Consider the following 23,102-nt stretch of genomic DNA (forward strand, 5'->3'; position numbering starts at 1 on the left):
AAAATTTTCATGTTATAACTTTCTTATAAAACATTAAACATCTTTCTTGGTTATAAAGTACCTAGTGTTCATTATAGGAAATGTGGAAAACAGAAAGTATGTAAACTGAATAACTTACTATCCAGCAATGACCATTCACAATATTATTATTAATGTTTTGGTTAACAGTGATTTTTTTGCCCATATGTGTTTCTGTTGCAGGTCTAGGGATTTTATTATTGATTTGTTATAGAAAAAAGAATATTAAGCTTTGCTATATTTGTTGCAAATAAAGCTCCATTTCTTTAGAATGTTATTTATCTACCTCAGATTCAAGTTGAGAATTTATAAACTAATAAATTTTACTTCTATAAGATTAATTGAGCTTATTTTAGGTCCTTTAAAAGATACATTGATTCTTACAGAAAGACTATCTTTATCAGTAAACTTTTTACCTTTTTGGTCTTTGGTCTCTATTAGCTAAAGACAAGTTAAAATTCATGAGAAATACCAGATAAGAGTCTGGGACTTGGGTTGTTGCCTAGAAAGAGAGTTTTTCCATAAAATGAAAGTATATGATTTGCTCTATGAATTTTCAAATTCTGTTTTCATTAAAATGGAAAATAAAAATGTAGCTGTGATTTCTTAAACTACTAGAATTCATAAAAACCAAAAACTAAATTAGAGACTCAAAAGCATCCTTTCAGTTCAAGTTTTTACTACTTATTTCATTAAAATAGTGTATCTAAGAAATATTAAATGAAATTGAAGTTAAAGTAGTTTCAGCAGTGGATATTAAGCTCAACTATATCAGCAAGACAGTTAACTTGCAACTTCTTAAATGTAGTTGTGTTATTTCCCACTATATATCAGAACTTTTTATTCAGTAGGAACACTTTTATTGAGTTACTGCTGCAGTGAATTTAGAGAACCAATGAGAACCAATATTCTTCTAAAAGAATTTAATTTACACCTGCTACACCTTATTATTGGAGGCTTTCAGGCATATCAGGAAAAAAAAGGTGGTTTATTTTCTCCAAATTATGCATTTATTTTCAGCTGTAGCCACAAGGTCATTTGTGATGTTTGCTTGTTGAGTTTAGAACCCGGCATAGAAGATTAGATGGGATTATGAAAGCTAAGAACCTTGGGGAACAATGTTTTATAAATACAAGGTATTATTTGTATAAAAATTTATTCAGTCTGTTTATCAAATGTAAATTGGTGAACTAACCAACACTAGGAAGAATTTTTAAAAGTATAAAGAACAAAAATTACACACCTTTTATCAAAATCAAGTTATTAAGAGACATTTCCTTGACTTTTGCTTAGAACATTCTCTACTGTTTCAAGAAGCCATAGTCCTAGTATATAAGTATTATATCATATGCAACGTATTTTGCCACCTAATATATTATTAAGAGCTACACCATCTTGAATGAAGTTCATCTATCTCAGTCTTGGTCACATAGTAGCCAGTCTCTTCTGCTCATTTCCTTGGGTTATATACTCTGTGGCAGCAGGAAGCACCACATATTCTTTCAGAAGTGACTTAGTCAGCATTTCTTTCTGTGGCAAAACATGCTTTTCTGAAATGGCCTCTCCTCTGTGTTCTTTTTTTTGTTGTTGTTGTTAGACAAGAGTCTCACTCTGTTGCCCGGGCTAGAGTGCTGTGGCATCAGCTTAGCTCACAGCAACCTCAAACTCCTGGGCTCAAGCAATCCTACTGCCTCAGGCTCCCGAGTAGCTGGAACTACAGGCATATGCCACCATGCCTGGCTCATTTTTCTATATATATATTTTTTAGTTGTCCATATAATTTCTTTCTATTTTTAGCAGAGATGGGGTCTCGCTCTTGCTCAGGCTGGTCTTGAACTCCTGAGCTCAAACGATTCACCCGCCTCAGCCTCCCAGAGTGCTAGGATTACAGGCATGAGCCACCGTACCCGGCCTCCTCTGTGTTCTTTATTCTGGAGCAAAGTTCTGCCTCCAACTTTGCTCCAGAAACTTGTGTGACCTCCAAGTCACTGAGGTGACTGGTACTTCTTTGCTTGAATAGCCCTCCCCATAAATCTGGTTTTGTGAGTATCAAGTTTTTGTGAATTAGGAAAAGTATAAAGCAATAAAAAGTTAATGTTTATAATGAGCTACTACTGATTTATTTAGGACATTTAACCTTCTCGCTGAATATAAGCTTTTCTTGTTCTCTTCTTTCATTTTAGGAGAGAGAGTACATCCAATGGATTTCAGAAAACTAGAATGGCTTTTCCCAGAAACCACAGCAAATTTTGATAAATTGTTAATTCAGTATCGGGGATTTTGTGCTTATACATTTGCTACAACAAATGGTCTTCTCCTTCCAGGTATATCTTTGGAAATAATTTTGGTCTTCCTTCCCCAATTTTTTTTTAATGTAGAGCATTGTCATTGTGACTCACATATTTACTTTTTAACACTTTGTGGAATCAAATGGTAAACTGGGTAAGGAGCTACAAAGATGATCCAGAGAACGTCTTGATCTTGGGGGTACTCATAGTATAATCTGGTAGACTGACACAAAAAAGAAATTATAAATGATAAGTAATAAATTGTGTATATATATTATGAAAGACGGATGCTGAAGTACCATGGAAAGGGTTGACTCAAGCCCAGAGAAGGATTCCAGAAATGTTATACAACATTACTAAAAATACATCATCTTCCAAAGTAATTACTGAAAGAGCAACACTTACTTGACTGATGTCTATTTAAAAATATTTTTTGTTACTTTGTAATTATGTTTCATTAGCATAGCTAAGGATTTCTCTATAAGTTAAATCCTTCTAAGGAAATGACCAATATTTTATCCAGTAAAATTTCTCTATGATGTATATATTATTTATAAGAGCTTTTCCAATGTAAAAAGTAAATCAGACATTGAGATAAAAAAAAATTACTATCCAAAAAGTGCTGTGTGAATTGAGAATAACAAGGAGCCTGCTAGGGTTAAAATGAAAACTATTTGACAAAGTTGTTTCTCATTTACTTTACACCATTAACCTTCTTTTTCTTCTTTGTTATTTTCTTTATTTCTTTTGTTATGTTTCACAATTGGGCATTACTTTTTTCATCATAAAGAATTACTAAGATTGTGTGCATATAGGCTAGAGAGAACACACAAATTGGCTCATTTTTTATGGTGTTACATTTTTCATGATGGGAATAACAAAAGTTTACCATGGAGAACTGAGATAATGGTATTCTGAGGCCCAGTGAGAGTCACTGATACTGGGGAGAAAACAAGAGCTATGCAGAAGTAAAAAGCAATGGAACGTAGGTAGTTTTGTCTCGTCTCGTCTCGTCTCTCCTCTCCTCTCCTCTCCTCTCCTCTCCTCTCCTCTCCTCTCCTCTCCTCTTTTCTTTTCTTTCCTTTTCTTTTCTCCTCCCTCCTTCTCTTCCTTCCTTCCTACACAAATAAGAAGGGAAGGGTGTCATGAGGGACATACACACAGAGAAACATGGATGTGGGGTGACAACAGAGGTAGCATGATGTGTTTGGAAAAGTTATGGGTTCAGGAGAGCCTGGTTTCTAGTTCCAGTTTGTGTCATTAGTGAACTGGGTAACCTTTAGCAAATCTCTTGCCTGCTGTGGACCTCAGTTTCCCCTCAGAAAAATGAAAAGCATCAACCAAGAGGTCTCTGTGGTTCCTTGCACCTTCCCCCCATATGGTTCTAAGATAGAAGGAAGAATAGAAAAAGTAGAAGGGCTTGTGGGGCTATGGTTTGAGACTCCTCTCTGAATAAGCTAGTTCTGACAAATTTATTTCTGTTCACTACATTATTTCTACTTACTACATTATTTTCTGTGCAGCAGCAACCTGTATTACCTCAGGGGAATTCCATAGGACTTCCTTCCTTCTGTTCAGGACAGCAGGTCACATGGCTTCAATCCTGAGATGACACTGTGGCATACCAGTCAGGTTCTTTTCAGATGACTTCACTGACTGTATTGCCTAGCACTCTTTCCCTCATTCACTCTACTTCAGCTGTGCTGGCCTTCTGGCTGTTCTTGAACATTCTAAGCCCATTTTCACTTCAGAGCCTTTGCACCTAGTATTCCCTTTACTTGGAAAGCTCTATGCCCCAGATAGCTACATGCCTTGCTCCCTCATTTCATTCAGCCTTTTTCAAATATCAATCTTACCTTCCTTCTTTTCACTGTGTGTTTAACCTGATTTTTTCCCCCATAGCACTGGTCACTCTGTATCCTGTGATATATTTGTCAATTGTTGAGAGCAAAAACTTTGTTTTCTTCAATATCCTTAGCACCAAGAATAGGGTCAATAAATATTTGTTGAATAAATAAATAAGACAGTATTGCTGTTTCCTGTATAATTTTCACAAACTGTGGATACTTAATAAAATATAGTCTTTCTAGTATCTTTTTATGGTGGGAAATATTTTCTAACATGGAACTGTGCATTTTGGAAAAGATGTCTCATTTTTGTAGTTCTTACAGAATTATTTTAAAAACAATCCTTATAGCAATTAGTTTAGTTTAAGTGATCTAAAAAATCTGCTAGTTAACTAAATGGCTTTTGATAGGAGATTTTGAAACATCTTATATCTGGAGAGTAGAAAGTATTTTTGCATAAAATATACTTTAAAATAAATAATTAATATGAATTCAATATGAAATATCACTTAATATATGATTTAAAATTGCTAATTATTATATAACATTTTAGCAAAATAAAAGAATTAGCAATATGTTAAAAATTGAGTATATGGTTCTATGGATGGTTCTATGGATGTATTAGAAACATAGAATCACTTAATATTTCTTAAGTGATTAAGATATTCCATATTTAATTCAATTCTTTGTCTTAATATTCAGGAAATCCGGCAATTGGAATTTTGAAATATAAAGAAAAGTATTACACTTTCAATACTAGAGATGCTGCATATTCATTTGCAGAAAATCCTGAAACTTATATTGATTTAGTTATAGAAAAGGCAAAAAAAAATGTAGAATTAATTCAGCTACTGGAACTTCACCAACAGTTTGAAACACTCATTCCATATTCTCAGGTAAGAAGGGCCAATATTTTAAGAATTTATGACATTTAAAAGTATAGCTCATTAAAAAGTTATATTTTGTTGCTGACTGGTTCCCAAGGTCAGGCAAAGACAGGTTCAGATGGGAGTCTTTAGGTTATCTGAAAGGGATTCACATATGAAGATGGAAACTAATGGAATCCATAAAGAATAATGAAAACAAGATATGAAGTCAAATTGATGAATTAACAGACTGGAAAAATCTGAAAGAAAAAGACGTCATTTAGTTAAATAATTGAAACTACAGTATTCATGTGTCTAAAATTGGGGGAGCTTAGCACAGATAACATAGATGATAACTTTCTTATATTCAGAGTTACAAAACAGTTTAATAGGTTTGAATTGTGGTAGTCTGAAAGGCCACTAAATGGATCTGAAGGTGTGTTTTCTGTACATCTGTGCCTATTCATTTATTCATTCATCAAATATTTAGTAAGCCACTTACTATATGCCAGGAATTATTCTTGGCACAGGGGGTTACCAGTGAGCAACACAGATACAAATCCCTGCCTGTATGGAGCTTACTTTCTAAGGCTTTATGTTCATCTCATGTTCTTCCTCTTTGTTTCTCATTTTCATTGTTCACTTTTTAATTGGTCTTTCTGTCTCTCCTCTCTCCATTGAGTTCCTCTCTTTTAAACGTATTCAAATAAAAATGATTTTAAAATGCATGGTTTAAACAATCTATTGATTGTTTGCTATTTGTAGCAACATTTTAACTATGAAGAAGATAGGTTTTGGTACCACTGACCTGGCCAGCGGGGATCCAAGAAGTAATTGGTAAGAGAACTGTAGTTGGTAAGAGCCCTGGTGACAGTGAAGCACAGAGGGTAGTCAGAACACATGGGCAGGAATATCAGAAACAACTAAGGACAAAATCATCTGAGGGGGCTGGGGGAGAGAGATGGTGGTCAGGACCTTGGACAGCTCAGTTGGAGCTGTTTTGAGATTGTGCTGTCTGTTGATGTGACATTCCAGCTCTCCTTTTGAGTGAAGCAATTCTGTAGAGCCTTCTAGGTTACTGCTGTTGTGGTAAGAGATTGGTCTTGTCTATTTAATACCCTTCTGTATGTGGGCCAATGGTAGGGCTACAATTTTTGGCTCAACTGAAAGATGACTCAAAATGATTGTACCAATTTAACTTCAGAATGAGGTTTGTCAATTACCCACACTGTAATTTTTGCCAATTTGATTAATTTAAAATGGTATCTCATTATGGTTTTATTATGCATGTTTCTGATAGTGAAGTTCAACATCTCTTATTACATCCATTTATCCATTCAGATATAGCCTTCTTTGCATCGACTGTTTGCAACTATTGCCCGTTTTTTTCCTGCACTAAACTTTGTCTTTAACTTGTTTGCTTGTCTATCCTAAATATCAATCCTTTATAAGTTATAATAGTTGCAAATATCTTTTCCCAGTCTGTCACCTCTCTTTTAACTTTGTCAGTAGAGTACTTAATTGGAGACTCATCTTTAATTTTAATGTAGACATATCTATTAATTTTTCCCTTTAAAAAGTGTGCTTTTTTTTAAAGTCTTGTTTTAGAAATTCTTCTCTGTCCAGAGGCTCTCTAAAAGAAAATGATGTTTATTTGGGAGTAGAGCATTGCAATGGTAATATGTGCACCATAGTAAACTATGTGCGTATTCAGGGAGGTAAAGGAAGGCAAAGGTTTTTTAAAGGAAAAATGAGGAGGATTACGTAATTGTTTTGAGATAATTATCCTTGGCTACAAGGAGCAGTAACAAGGGTGGCACCAGTCCGAGGTTGGACAGGCAGTTGCTGGGGAGATATCCTCACAGAAGTATTTTTGTGTGTGTGTAAGGTTGCAGTGGCCTTTGTGCAAAGTTGTGGTTTTTACAGAGTCTTTTGTGATAGTTCTTGTTATCAGGCATACAAGCGCAAGAACCCTCCCTTCGTGGCCTTCCCTGGCTCTATTTGTCAGGGTTTTGTTTTGTTCTGTTTTGCTTTCAGAGATAGGGTCCCACTCTGTTGCCTGGGCTAGAGTGCAGTGGCATCATCATAGCTCATTGCAACCTCCAACTCCTAGGCTGGAGCAATCCTGCTGCTGTAGAATCCCAAGTAGCTGGGACTATACTTGTGCACCACTATGCCTGGCTAGTATATTTATTACATGCAGAGACGCGGTCTCTCTATGTGGCTAAGTCTGGTCTTGAACTTCTGGGCTCAAGTGGTCCTCCCACTTTGGCCTTCCAAAGTACTAGGATTACAGGCGTGAGTCACTGTTGAGCCTGTCAAGGTTTTTAACACAAGTGACACCATTTTCAAAAGGTCAATATTGTTGGAATAGTAACGTCAAACATTGCTGCTAATTCATGCATAGGTTGAGATGGATTCGCTTCCACTACAGCTTTCAGCTCATCGTTGTCCACCTTGGTCTCAGGTAGCCCACGTGGCTCATTTTCAAGATTAAAATCACCAGAACGGAACTTCTCAAACCTTTGACATACTGTGCGTTCATTAGCCACATCCTTCCCAAACATTTCGTTGATACTTTGAGTTATCTGCACTGCATTAGTTCCACGATGGAACTCATGTTAGAAAATAACACAAATTTTTTACTTATCCATGGTTTCACAAAAATTGCTCTAAAAAAATTTGAAAGATAACCACAAGCCAAAATTTGCATTTGAAAGACTGAGGATGTACCTTTGCAATAAAAATAAAATAGGAATTGTCAAAGTGAAATGAATGTCAGAGATATCAACTAACTTAGTACTTAAGGAAATCGGACATTTCATACTTAATAACCTAATACTAAGGAAGCCCTTCTCTGCCTTTTATTTTTCAGAATTGACTATGTAAGTTTCTTAGTGAATTTTCCAAGTTCCTCCCAAAATATTCAAGGGATTTTAACTGGAATTGCATTAAACTAATGAAATAATTTGTGAGGAATTTATGTGTTTATTATATTGGATTGTTCCATCTATAAAAATATCACTTGTTTAGTGTTTTTTTTTTGTCTTATCGTAGTTTAATCATTATGTCTTAATGGTTTTAGTTATATCTTATCCTCTACCTATTTCTAAAACAGTATCAAGATAGCCTTTTTTTAAAAAAAGCATTTACATATCAATTCTGATCAAATAAAACTAAAAGGCTAAAAAGGAAAAAGCTATATGAGGGAAAAATATGTCCTACTCATTTTTAATAAATAATATAACCTTTAATTGTAAAACACTTATACAAGCCAAAGGGTATACAAAATGTATCACCTTGTTAACATAATAATAAACAAACACCTGTTAATCCATCGCTTAAAACAAGAAAACAAACATTACCATATTTCAGAGCTTCCTGTGTACCTCTCTCCCATCTCATTCTTTTCTCTTCCCCCAGCAGCAACTACTTTATGAATTTGTACTTATTCATTCCTTATCTTTTTAGTTTTTGCCATTCATGTATGTATTCCTAAGTAAAATATTTCTGTGACATGACTGGCTTTTGCCCAATTTTCTAATTAGTTAATTTGTCTTTTTTTTTTTTAGTAATTTGTAGAAGGTGTTTTTTCAAAATTACATTTTGGATATGAATTCTTTGGGAAATATATGTTTTGTAGATATGTTTTCCCAGTTTGTGGCTTATCTTTTCATTCTTTTTGTGGTGTCTTTTAATGAATAAAAGTCTTTCATTTTAATGTGTAATTTATCATTTTTTGTTCATGTCTTGAAATTTTGATGTCTTAAGATATCCTCATGTGTCCTGAAATCACAAACATATTGTCTTACCTCTTTTTTTTAAAGATATGGATTTGCCTTTCATACTAGAGTCTTTTTTTTTTTTGAGACAGAGTCTCACCTTGTCTCCAGGGCTAGAATACAGAGATGTCATCATAACTCACTGCAACTTCCAACTCCTGGGCTAAAATGATCCTCCTGCCTCAGTCCCCTGAGTAGCTGGGACTACAGGCGTACACTACCATGCCTGGCTTTTTTTTTTTTTTGTAGAGACAGAGGCTTGTTCTTGCCCAGAGTCTTGAATGCCTGGCCTCAAGCAATCCTCCCATCTCAGCCTCCCGGAGTGCTAGGATTACAGGTGAGCCACCGTAACCAGCCTTACTAGAGTCTTTAATCCAGTTGGATTTGATTTTTGTATATAGTAGGAAGTAAAGTCCCAATTTTAAACTTTTTTCGTTTATAATGAAATTGTCCTAAACCATTTGTTTAGTAGTCTCTCCTTTGTCCACTGATAATACAATGTCTTATAAATAACCATAGACTTATTTTTAGGCTTCCTGTTATGTTCAGTTATTCAATTTTTTTTTTTTTTTTTGAGACAGAGTGTCGCTTTGTTGCCTGGGCTAGAATGAGTGCCATGACATCAGCCTAGCTCACAGCAACCTCAAACTCCTGGGCTTAAGCAATCCTACTGCCTCAGCCTCCCGAGTAGCTGGGACTACAGGCATGTGCCAGCATGCCCAGCTAATTTTTTCTATATATATTTTTAATTGGCCAGATAATTTCTTTCTATTTTTAGTAGAGACAGGGTCTCGCTCTTGCTCAAGCTGGTCTCGAACTCCTGAGCTCAAACGATCCTCCCACCTCGGCCTCCCAGAGTGCTAGGATTACAGGCGTGAGCCACCGCGCCTGGCCCAGTTATTCAATTTTTAAAATTCCTATAGTGATACCTTCTAATAGTTTTATAATAAATCTTTTTTAAAAAAAATTTGGGAATCTATTTCACCTTCTTATTTTAAAGCTTTTTTGAGGTAAAGCTAACATACTATTAAATTGTATAATTCAATGTTTTTTAGTATATTCATGGGGTTGTATAACTGTCACCACTATTTAATTGCAGAACATTTAAATTATTCCCAAAAGAAACCCCCTATCCATTAGCAATCACTCTACACTTGCCCCTCTTCCAGGCCGCCGACAACCAGGAATCTCTGTATCTATGGATTTGCCTATTTTGAATATTTCATATAAATAGCATGATATAACATATAGGCTTTTGCGACTGGTGTCTTTCACTTAGCATAATGTTGTCAGGTTTATAATAAGTCTTGATATCTGTTAGAGTAAGTTCTCCTGTCCTTTATCATCTTGGCTATGCTTGACTCTGTGAAGTTCCATAAAAAAACCTTGCAGCAATTCGGATTGAAATTTCCTTGCATATGTAGATTAGTAAGAGAAGAGTTGACATTTTTATAACATTGGGTCTCTCGATCCAAAATGTCAATGTAATTTTATAATTTTTACTATAATGGACTTGTACATTTTTGTTAGATTTGTTTGTAGGGACTTTATATTTTTGGTTGCTATTTTGAATGCTGTTGATTTTTAGAATTGAATTTTAATTGATTATTGCTTACATTATGGAAATGCAGTTCACTTCTGCAGATTGATTTTATATTTAGCAACCTTACTAAACAACTTATTAATTCTAATAATTGGTACTTGAGAGTCTATTGATATTTACAGTCTGTTAGTTTTTTTTTTCATGTGGGCAATTATAACATCTGCATATAATAATAATTGTTTCTCTCAGACTTTATACTTTTTTTTAACAGTGTATTGCCTTATTACAGGAGTGGGTGTTGAGGGAGGCATCATGGTGAGGAAGGAAAACAATTAGAGGACCACAAATGTAGGGAGCAATCATGTTAAAATATTAATACACAAAATGAATAACTGCAATCATTTTCTTAAGAAAACTCGACTCATGGATGAAAACCTTTAATTGCTGTTGCAAAAACCATGTGTATGAAGTAGAAATCGATTTCAATAACATTAGTAGAGAATACATTCTAGAAAATGGAGGTAACTAGATGTAAAATTCTGAAAGCAATTTAAGGTCCTTAATGGTTGGATTGAGGCTAGCACCTAATGAGGATGAAAGGTCTGTGGGGAATTTTGGGTGATACCTGGAGAAATATTACACTGTGTGTAAACCGATCTGAATTGTTTTCATGAGTGTTGTAAAATTTCACATAGTAAAAAGTTTTTTCTACAAGCACTTCAGTTTCACAGCGAGAGTAGCATAGAATACTTAAGGAAGAGAGAGCACTCAAGCAAGATATAGTATCTAGATCCTTGATATAATTATGCGTAGAATTCAAAATGATTACATTATCATTACATCTAGGGCTTTCTGCAACTACAAGGTGGTGGTTATGGAAAGCATGGCCAGAGGGTATCAAGCTCTAGAAAGCAGCCACTACTCTTCCATGTGTGTGCTCTTTTTGTGTTTTTTTCTTAAGTTTTCTTAATCAGCTCCATTGTTGCTGCTTCTTAGCACAAAATTGTTATTATTGAATATAGCACTCTGGCAATTGGGACATTTAAAATCTTTAGTCTTCTGGGGATGAAAAAGTACTGTGTAGCATTTAGAACTCTGATTGACAAACAAGGTGGTCACAAATTTTTCTGCTTGAAAGACTTCTGCTACCTTCCTGATCAGGTGATCATTGGAGTTATGACTTAAGTTTGTTTCAAAGCTAACATAAAAAATTCTGGTTCTAGAATGGTGTGAATAATCCAATAAATTCCATACAATTTCATTCCATCATTGAATCCCCACAAGGATTGAACAGTGTGGCATCAATGACAAGACCTGGTATCAGGTCACAAATTTCACTCCCACAAGTGATGTCCTTTGTAGTAACACCATCTTTCATGTGGAACTAGTCCATAACTGCTGGGTCAAGCTCACTCATCAGAATTTCCGGGGTTTAATATATTGGATTACCCGACTCCCTGGGAAATCCAGAGTATAAAAGTACCAACAGTCAGAATTCATGCACTCCATATAATATGCTGCCCCACTTTGGAAAACTGCAGTAAGAAACCCTATTTATTCCTGGAAATTCTGGTGAGAATGCTTCATGAAATTCTGAGGAGAATAAGAGAAACATTGAATTGAGTCAAACCCACTGTAATCCTTAGCAAGCTTTAACAGGGAAACCAGTGCTGTCAGCAAAGGTGGGATACCACATTTCTTCAAAATAAAATGTCTCGGAGATAAACATGCTACTCTCACTGAATACATAAGCTTCCTGCTTGTCAGTTTTTGTCACACTTATGATTAAACATTGCACATCCTTCAAAATTATGTCACATTCAAGATCTTGGAGTGGTACGATGCCAGGAAAACTAAACCTCCAGCAGCTTCTTAGTTCCACCAGAAAAACATGCAGCTTCCGTCATCGTGAGACTAGAGAACAATCAACAACCATAGTAAATCAACTAAACTAAATTTCTTCTGCCACTGCCACTGCTGCTGCAAATTGTTCTAGCTGTGTTACTAAGTTATGATTCCTTTTCTTGCTATAATTTTATATTGCTTTTTAAAAAAGGATTAATAAAATTTTCCATGCTCTTTTGTTTGTTTGTTTTGGTAAGCAAAAGTTGAACTTGAGACTGGAAATAGTGGCAGATACAGTACAATCTCTTGTAGTCTACTTGTTTCCTATTAAGAGAGTAGAGTAAGTGCTAGCTAATGTCATAGTCCATACTGTGTGAGCCTATAGATGTACTTATCTTATACTTTATGCTTTTTCCTTATCTAACTACATGGACAAGCAACCTCAGTACAGTGTTGAATAGAGGTGGTAAAAGTGGGTACCTTTGTTTTATTTTTTATCCTCAAAAGAATTTTTTTTGATATTTCATATGGTGTTATAGTTTTTCCATGGATTTTGTTTTATTAGGTTAAGGGTTTCCCCTCCAATCTTATTTGCTGAGAGTTTTTTATATGAATAGTTATTGAATTTTATCAAATACTCTTTCTGCATCTGTTGAGATGATTGGCTTTCATCTTTTAATTTGCTAATGTGAAGAATTATATTATTTCTAAGATTAAGCCAACTTTGCATTCCTGGGATCAATCCAACTTGGTCCTGTTTCATTTTATTTATTTATTTTTTAAAAAATACATCCTTGGATTTAACTTTTTTATTTTTCTCTAGAAGTTTTACTTCTATATTCCTGAATCTGAACTATGAATTTCCTTTTTTTTTTTTTTTTTTTACTGTCCTTTATTGTTTTGATGTCAGGGTTATATATGTCTTATAAAGGAATATGGATGTGTTATGTTTTCTTTTCTCTGAAAGAAACGTTATTGGAATCATCTGGCAAAATATGCCTGCAAAACTTTCTGGGCTCCTTTTCTTCAGTTGGAAAAATTATAATTACTCATTCAACTACTAATTTTAACGATTTTTGTGATTATAGGAATTTTTTTAGGTAGGCTATTTCTTTTTGTATCAGATTTAGTAAGTTGTATTTTTCTAGGAGTTTACTGAAATCATCTAAGTTTTTAATTTTTTCTCATAAAGATTTTACAATATTGTTTTATTATTTGTTTAATCTCTACATTACTTTGTGTTCTCTTTTTAATTCCAGATATTGTTTGCTTGAGCCTTCTCTCTTTTTGTTTGGATTGATCTTGCCAGAGGAATAGTTTCTTAGTCTTTTTAAAGAATCGACTTTTGGCTTTGTTAATCCTGCCTATTTCACGTTTACTTTTATTTTATACTTTGTGCTCTGATCCTTATTACTTCCCTTCATCTGGTTCCTTTATTTTATTCTATTTGTTGTCTAACTTTTTAAGGTAGATGCTTAGCTCATACATTTTTGTTTAATGCAATAAATTTCTGTTTCACTTTACTACTTGAGTTGTATGTAACATACTTTTTTCTTTTTTCTTTTTTTGAGAGATCTTGCTCTGTCACCCAGGCTGGAGTACAGTGGTCTCATCAAAGCTCACTGCAACCTCAAAACTCTGGGCTCAAGGTATCCTCCTGCCTCAGGCTTTCAAGTAGCTGGGACTAGAGATGCATGCCACCACACCTGGCTAATTTTCAATTTTTTTAGAGATAAGGTTTTGCTATGTTGCCCAGGCTGGTCTCGAACTCTTGGGCTCCAGTGATCCTCTTGCCTTGGCCTCACAAAATGCTAGGATTACAGGTCTGAGCTACCTCACCCAACCTATGTCACATACTTTTTTTTTTTTTTTTCCAAAACATTAAGGGGTACAAATGTTTCGGGTTGCATGGATTGCTTTTGTAATGCTTGAGTCCTGGCTATAGGTCTACCTATCACCCAAATACTGTTCACTGTGCCCATTAAGTAGGTTTTGGCCCCTCCCCTCCATCCTCCTGCCCACCCCCCCCACTGGTTGATTTCCACTGAGTTTTACTTCCCTCTGTACACATGTGTGCGGATTGGTAGTTCCTTTAATAGTGAGTACATGTGGTGTTCCTTTTTCCATTCTTGAGATACTTCACTTAGGAGAATGGTCTCCAGTTCCATCTAGACTGTTGCAAAAGATATTAAATCATCTTTTTTACGGCTGAGTAGTACTCAATGATATACATATACTACATTTTATTAATCCACTCATGAATTGATGGGCACTTGGGTTGATTCCACATCTTTGCAATTATGAATTGTGCTGCAATCAACATTTGAGTGCAGGTGTCTTTTTGATGAAAAGTCTTCTTATCCTTTGGGTAGATACCCAACAGTGGGAATGCTGGATTGAATGGTGAGTCTACTTTTAGTTCTTTCAGGAATCTCCATTCTGATTTCCATAGTGGTTGTACTAATTTGCAGTCCCACCTACAGTGTATAAGTGTTCCTTTCTCTCTGCATCCACACCAGCATCTATTGCTTTTGGACTTTTCAATAAAAGCCATCCTAACTGGGGTAAGGTGATATCTCATTGTGGTTTTAATTTGCATTTCCCTGATGATTAGTGACGTTGAACATTTTTTCATGTTTATTGGCCATTTGTCTTTCTTCTTTAGCGAACTTTTAAACATAGTTATTTTCATCATTGTTTAGTTCTAAGTATTTTCTAATTCCTTTTTGGATTTCTTTAGGTTATAGGTTATTTATATTTGTTAGTTTAATCATGAAGATTTTTCATTTTGTAATGCAAAACAATTGTTTAAATTTTGATATCTAATATTTTTACATTATGGTGGAATCAATCTCTCTCTCTCTCTCTCTCTCTCTCTCTCTCTCTCTCTCTATTTTAGTAGAGATGAGATCTCAGCTTTCCCTTTGTTGCCCAGGCTGGAGTGCAGTGGTTATTCACAGGTGTGATCCTAGTGCACTGCAGCCTAGAACTACTAGCCTTAAGTGATCCTCCTGCCTCAGATTCCTGAGTAGTTTGGACTACAGGTGTGTACCATTGCACCCAGATTTAGAATCTCTTTTTAGTTTGAGCTTTCATGTGCCTTTTTTCCTCTTAATTTATATTTATTTTTTAAGTTTTTAATTGAGATACATAATAATTGTACATATTTGTGGGGTACATGCGGTATCTTGACACATGTATACAATGTGTAATGGTCAAATCAGGGTAACTGGCATGTCCATCACTTTAAACATTTACCATTTCTTTGTGTTGTGAACATTCAAAATCCTTTCTTCTAGCTATTTTGAAATAAACAATAAATTATTGTTAACTATAGTGTTAACTATAGTCACCCTATTGTGCCAAAGAACACTAAAATTTTTCCTCTTATCCAACTGTAATTTTATATCCATTAACCAACCTCTCCCTATTCTCCCTCTAGCCTCTGGTAACCACTATTCTACTCTGTACTTCTATGTGATCATTTTTTTTTTGTTTTTAAGCTCTCACATATGAGTGAGAACATGTGGTATTTATTTTTCTGTGCTTGACTTATTTCACTTAACATAATGTCCTCCATGTGCTGCAAATGACATGATTTCATTCTTTTTATGGCTCGATAATATCTTGACTAGTGTGAATTGTGCTTCAGTTAACATGGGAGTACAGATATTTCTTTGACATACTTACGTCCTTTCCTTTGGGTGTATACCCAGTAGTGGGATCGCTGGATCACATGATGGTTCTATTTTTAGTTTTTTGAGGATCCTCCCTCCTGTTCTCCATAATAGTTGTGCTAATTTAAATTCCCACCAGTGGTGTATAAAAGTTCCCTTTTCTCTGCATCCTTGCCAGCCTTTTGTTATTTTTTATCTTTTTGATAATAGCCATTTTAACTGGGGTGAAATGATATCTTATAAATGTTTTGATTTGCATTTTCCTGATGATTACTGATGTTGAGCATGTTTTCATATACCTGTTGGCCATTTATGTTTTTTTCTAAGAAATATCTATTCAGATCATTGGCCCATTTTTAAATTGGATTATTTGGTTTTTTGCTTTTGAGTTCCTTATATGTTCTGGATATTAATCCTTTGTCAGATGAATAGTTTGCAAATATTTTCTCCCATTCTGTGGGTTCTCTCTTTATTCTGTTGATTGTTCCCTTTGCTGTGCAGAAGCAGAAGCTTTTTAGTTTTATATAATTCCATTTTTTTATTTTTGCTTTTGTTGCTTGTGCTTTTGAGGTCTTATCTAAAAGATCTTTGCCCAGACTAATATCTTGAAGCATTTCCCCTATGTTTTCTTCCAGCAGTTTCATAGTTTTGGGTCTTACATTTAAGTCTTTAATCCATTTTGAGTTGATTTTTGTATATAGGGAAGGGGGGTGCCTAGTTTCATTGGTTTATAAATGCATATCCAGCTTTCCAAGCACTATTTATTTATTTTTAAATTTTTCTTATAATTTTTATTTCAAAATATTAGGGGGTACAAGTGTTCTTGTTATGTGGATTAATTGTATAATGCTGAAGTCAGGGCTTTTAGGGTGTCCATCACCAGAAAAGTATACATTGTACCCAATAGGTAAGTTTTTATGCCTCAGCCTTTTCCCTCCCTCCCCCTTTCTTAGTTTCCAATGTCCTTTACACCACTTTATGACCATGTGCCAGCACCATTTATTGAAGAGACTTCTTTAATGTATATTTGGTTCCTTTGTCGAAAATGAGTTGGCTTTGTTAAATGTGTAAATTTATTTCTCAGTTCTCTATTGTGTTATATTGGTCTATGTGTTTGTTTCTGTGCCAGTACCATAAGGTAGTTTTGGTTACTATAGATTTGTAGTATATTTTAAAGTCAGGTAGTGTGATGCCTCCAGCTTTGTTCTTTCTGTTCAGGATTGCTTGGCTATTTTGGAGTCTTTCATGGTTCCATATGAATTTTAGGATTGTTTTTTTCTATTTCTGTTAAGATTGTCATTGGTATTTTGATAGGGATTGCATTGAATCTGTAGATCACTTTGGGTAGTATCATGTGACTTTTTAATGTACCTTTCTTTCTTATACATGTGTTTATATATTTCATTTGAATAAAAATATTTATAAATATATGTGTGTGTATATATACACACATACATATATGTTTATATATGCTTATTTATATTATTTTGGAGCTATGATATGGTCACTTATCACAGAAAGCCTCAAAGCTTTCTTTATCATAAATATATGGTAAAAAACTAGTATGCTTCACACTTTACATTACTACTAAATTAAATTTCCCAACTCAGTGGTTCTCAAATTTGGTCAAGTTGTAGAGTCCCTGGGGCTCATAATTTTTTTTGATGAGCATTATAAATGTTGCTATCCTAGGTTTAATATATGTAATTTTTTGCTCAATTAGATACTATGTTATATAAAATTCTAATTTAGAAAAAGTGATTTCAGGAGCCAACTATTTAAAAAATTGAGGAGAAAATTTACAATAGAGAAAATTTTAATAATTAATTTTTCTGCAAATTAAAAAATTCATTCATCATTTTACTTTGAATTCAAAACTCTTCAGTGGTATATCTGTAAGATGAACTCCAAATTCCTTGGCCTGGGATTCAATGCCTACATATCTTTTTATCCTTCTTTTTCTACTAATTCCCTCCATGATCTCTCAATGTCAGAAGAACAATAAGTTATATGCTGGTCTTAAACCTGTTGTGCTTACTCTTGATGTTCTACTTGTTAAAAGGCAATTTTCAAAAATGGGTTAAATTATGATTCTCATACAGATATAAAAAATGAACATCTGTTAAAGAGTATAATCTATTCATTAATCAGTGAGGGAACCAGGTAAATGCTATAACCAATTTAAGAGATTCCTAAAAACAGATACATTTATTCCTAGATCAGGAATATTCAAATGAATGTGCAAACTGAGGCAGCACTGATTTTTCCACATGTGGAAAAGGAAGTCAGTTGAACCTCTGCAGATAGAATAGACTGTGCATGTCTATAGACAAAAGTTATTTGGCCTTTCTATCACTTATTTACAACTTATGGAGTTGTAAGATAGCCCAAAGACAGTGAAAGGCTAGAATCATACAACTGGAAAGGTGTGTTGTATGTAGAAAATGCATAGTTTTCTACTAAAGCACAATTTTTCCCTACACACTCCATCTTGTTTTTCCCTTTCTTTTGGCCTATTTAATCCTCAGCTGTTTGTCAGTGACCTTCAATACCTATGGAAGTGAGTTTTCTCACTCTATGTTCTATATGGTTTTTATTGTCTTACTATTTACTTGCCATTTACTTGTACAGATTGTTAATTGTCTTTTCGCATGTTTTTATCTACTTAACTATGTCATAATTTTATTTTATTTTATTTTTTGAGACAGAGTCTTGCTCTGTTGTCTGGGCTAGAGTGCCGTGACGTCAGTCCAGCTCACAGTAACCTCAAACTCCTGGGCTCAAGAGATCCTTCTGCCTCAGCCTCCCAAATAGCTGGGACTACAGGCATGCACCACCATGCCTGGCTAATTTTTTCTATATAGATTTTTAGCTGTCCAGATCATTTCTTTCTATTTTTAGTAGAGATGGGGTCTCGATCTTGCTCAGGCTAGTCTCGAACTCCTGACCTTGAACAATCCTCCCGCCTCAGCCTCCCAGAGTGCTAGGATTACAGGTGTGAGCCACCGCGCCCGGCCCACTATATCATAATTTTAAAGACAGAAATTATGTATCAAATGGTAGGCACTCAGTGATTATCTGTTACTTGATTTGGGGAAAGAAGCTAATATCTTCTTCCTCCTCTCTACTATGTCCCCAGTTCCTTAAACCTTTACCACTCCCTCCAACAACTGCATATCCAGCACAGTTATATCCTGTTTAGCTTGGAATTACTGAATATTTAATATCGGGTTCCCCAGCAGAAAATCAACATATTCAACTAACAAAAATTTTGGATAATAACCTGCTATGTATGCACACTTCAAGTTCAAGATAAGTACTAAAGAGGTTTTGATGGTTTAAACAGGTATGACTTACCTAATATTTAATTTCTATCCATTTCCAACAAGGTAGTCATTTATGCTACCAATTGTGCAAAGTGGGGAGAAGTGTTTGAATTGGGAATGAGGGATGTTTTTCTCCTTTCAAAAGACATCTGCTATATTAAGTTAACAAAATCAAACACAAAGTCATAATGCCTAGAAAAGTAATTATGTTTAGCTCACTAATTATGAACATATTTTCTCTGTTGGTATTTACAAGTATATTCCATGTCCAAAGATCCTTATTTTCCTAATCTTTTTTAAGTTGTAGCTAAATATTTTCAGTCATATATAAAAAATGTTTATTTTTTACAAACACTAATTACAAAACTCCATTTCTTTAGATGAGAGAAGTTGACAAACATTATATAAAACCAATTACAAAGTGTGAAAGCAGCTCACAGACTGATACACACATATTGCCACCAACAATTGTGAGATCATACGAATGGAATGAATGGGAATTAAGAAGAAAAGCTATACAATTGGTTTGTAACAATATTTTAAAAATTTATTTATAGGTTGGAGAATTTTAATATGTTGTTACTCATAGAGTTGGTAGGTTAAATTATTTATATAAAATAATGATTTCTATAAGATTTCTTTGCTAACATAAAAATAATTGCATAATTTATAACTTGCAAGCTTTACATTGTAAGGTTGTCTTCTAATTTTAGGCATATATGGAAATATGGAAACACTCTCAAATTACACTAACCAGTAACAGAACAATGATAGCTGCTATTTATCTAGCTATCTAATAAGTTTAAAACTTGGTTGCAGTATTTAAAGCACTCCCAACTTCCTCTAATCATTTAAAGTATGCCATTCCTTTTTCTTTTCTTCCTTTCTTTCTTTTTTTTTTTTTCTTGGAACTTTTTCTGTTAAATCACAGATATTGTCCCCTCTTATTGTCAACAGATTCCCTCCAGACTCTGGGTACTCCCACGTTTCTGATTCTCAGGCACCTTAATCACAGTAGATACCTACCCTTAAAGGCTGTCTTTGAAATTCTCATCTCTATCTAACTTAGTGGAATTCCCCCCTACTTACTTCCTTTTACAGTATCTTGTCATTTTAAATGACAAATATTTATAGTATGAATGAAATAAAATCTTTTATGTCTGTAGCCTTTCTTTATTATATTTGATCCATCTCTTTAACCGAAATCAGTTGTGGAAATAAACAAAGACCACCCAAATGAGAACAAACAGAGGCTATTTATTCAGAGCTTATTATTGCGAGGGAGTCAGCCACTGTCACTTGTGTCTGACAGACTCAAAGCAGGCAGTAAAGTGGAAAGCTTTATAGTGAGAAAAGGAGGAAGGCTTCAAGTGTTCTCTGATTGGAAGTTGTTGACATGAGAAGACTGGAGGATAGCTAACTAGAAGCTGGCCGTCTTATGTGATTGGTTTGGTGAGCATATTCAGTTTTCTCTGATTGGCCCTAAGAAGGGGGAGGAGGGGCAAAAAAAAAAATAGAGAAGCTGGCCAAGTCCTGAGCATTCTGGGCCACCTGCTACAGCTACAAAGGTTGAGATTTGGCTTCCCAGACTGATTGACGCAGAGGTTGTGAGTCAGTTCTGTTGTTATATGTGATCTAGTCTTTGTCCATCTGTATATGCAGTCTCTACAGGCTTCCCACTGACCACATCATTTCCTTTGCCACTCACTCTGGTGGCAGCTCTTCAGTTTCCTGATTTCCTGGGATGAGGCAGGATCTGCTTCCCTATATATCTTCCAGGTCATTGTTCCATTAGCATTCCTATCAGTTACTCTTCTGTAGTTCATGAAATGCCAATCCCCCATACTCTTTTCTATTGTCTACTAAACTCAAATGAGTTCATCAGACATTATTGGATAACATACATTTCCCACTACCTTGTTCTTCGGGAGATAATAATCTAGCAAGAGAACTGACACACTAAAAATATTTTGGTACCTCTTGGTAAGTGTATAACAGAAGCAAAATTAAAATTCTACTAAATTAACTCAGGTGATATTTTAACTAGGTCTTGAGATCCAAATAGGCAGAGAAGAGGGAAGCAATGGCTGGACAGTATATAGGAGACAGAGGTGATGGCATAGGTATGGACAGGAAATGTTAAGAGAATCAGGTATTCAGAGAGGCTGAACTTCATCCTGACTGAACCTTCTCTTCCCATTCCTCATTCTCCACTTAATCCTGATTCCCTCCTTAGATCTAATTATCCCCTATAATTGCATGATGTTGAATGCCTGCTCCCCAAGTATTACCAACCCAACTTGTTGATAAGACAGAGCTCAGTTTATTGCTTTATAGTCATAAGGGAAAGCGCCACCTCAACAGAGTTTTGGCAGTGTCTCAGAGGAATAACAGCAAAGTCAGAATTTATTGAGAATTTAAAGTTTATTGAGGCAGGTCTTTCAATGCCTGAGGTGGGTTGGGGGGTAGGATGAGGGTTTGAATAGCATTGGGTAAAGATTGTGAAAAAGCAGTCCAGCATTGGTAGGAATAGCAAGGAGAAGATTCTTGAGGCAAGGGATGAAAAAAATCTTAGGGCTTAAACTATGTATTGACGCTGTCTACTGAAGAGCTGACATATCTTTCAGAAAGTTCTGTATTGAGCAGTCAAGTTGTTTGCTTGGGGAAGCATCTCTTGGAATTGTAAAATTATGTTAATGAAGACAGTAAGTCAGTCATATTAATTCAGACAATAAGTTGGGGTTGGGGAGTAGTTTGGGTTCTTAATCACCTGCAGTATCATCTCAGACTCTGAAATGTTTTGTCTAATTCCAGGTCTCTCCTTTGCTCACATGCTCTAATGCCTTCTGAGTTTTTCTTGGCCTTTGCCATAACCTCAGCAACTCTTATTCTCCTTTTTGTAAGCTCCTCCTTGCTTCCCAGGCTGAGTACTCTGTTTAACCTCATGTTTATTAATAATCCATAAAGGGAGTAAGCAAAATGTAGAATAATGTAAAATATAAATGGACAACATCAGAGCTTTTTATATTAAAAATCTAGGGTGAAGCCCATTTTAAAAAGATAATATTGTATAAATCCTAAATTTTTGTCTAAATCTAAATATGGTAGAAAAATCCAAGTTATATGAATCTCAAAGTATAATAATGAAAGAGTTAGAAGATTATATTAACAAATAATTGACTGAGTAATGTATTAATAACTTTTAATCTATTCTTTCTTTGGGTCTATTTTCAACATTTTATATATTTTTCTACTTCTTGGTAAAGGGTATTTGACTTTCTATTATGTTCTAGATTTTCTAATGTTCTAACGTTTTATAGAAAAATGCTATGTTATAAAATTAATTTCTTTGTGGAGTAAAGAAAAAATAGGCAGATATTAATTAACTAGTACCTGATAATATTTTATAGTATCTGTTCTTCAGAGAAATGTTAATTCCTGTATTCTCTTTCTATTTAGGCCAATTTGCGTCAGAAAGTTACTCACTCAGCACAAACTGATCTTAGTCACATGAGAAGAGAAAATTATGCCCAGGTGTACCTTTCAAAGAACTGTGGCACCCAGTCCGTGAGGGAAGGCAGCACTAGAGTGCCCAGGCCCCAGATTTACTTAGCTGGTCTTCGAGGGAAACAGAGCAAAGTCATCCATGAGGTCAAGGTGAACTTAACTAGAGCTGTTGATGAAACCTAGTTAGAGACCACATTTTTAAAGTAGATGTTACCCAATTATGAACAGTGGCAATTACTTAAAAATATTTACATCCATGAAAATGAATTTTGTGGGGGTGGCACATTTGTTGGTTGCGTGACTATTTATTGGATTCCCATACACTATCAAACTGCTACAAAAAGCTAAAAGTTGTTTTCTGTAACATATTTTCATTCTATTAAAATAGAAAAGTAAAACTGTC

At 34.8% G+C, this 23,102-nt stretch overlaps 1 protein-coding gene and 1 pseudogene across 3 annotated transcripts in view; one reads left to right on the forward strand and one right to left on the reverse strand.

The window, feature by feature from the left end:
* The window catches only part of CFAP206 (cilia and flagella associated protein 206), a 44,632-nt gene extending 21,530 nt beyond the window's left edge, over window positions 1–23,102 (forward strand). For all 3 annotated transcript variants that reach the window (XM_045543990.1, XM_045543992.1, XM_045543991.1), the window contains 4 exons: window positions 2,202–2,342; window positions 4,856–5,049; window positions 19,573–19,716; window positions 22,652–23,102. In XM_045543990.1, coding sequence (XP_045399946.1) covers window positions 2,202–2,342; window positions 4,856–5,049; window positions 19,573–19,716; window positions 22,652–22,882 — 710 coding nt within the window. In that variant the 3' untranslated portion in view covers window positions 22,883–23,102. The remainder of the gene's footprint in view (window positions 1–2,201; window positions 2,343–4,855; window positions 5,050–19,572; window positions 19,717–22,651) is intronic.
* LOC123633489 lies at window positions 11,311–12,063 on the reverse strand (annotated as a pseudogene).

This window comes from Lemur catta, chromosome 2, assembly GCF_020740605.2.
Source record: "Lemur catta isolate mLemCat1 chromosome 2, mLemCat1.pri, whole genome shotgun sequence".
NCBI lineage: Eukaryota > Metazoa > Chordata > Mammalia > Primates > Lemuridae > Lemur > Lemur catta.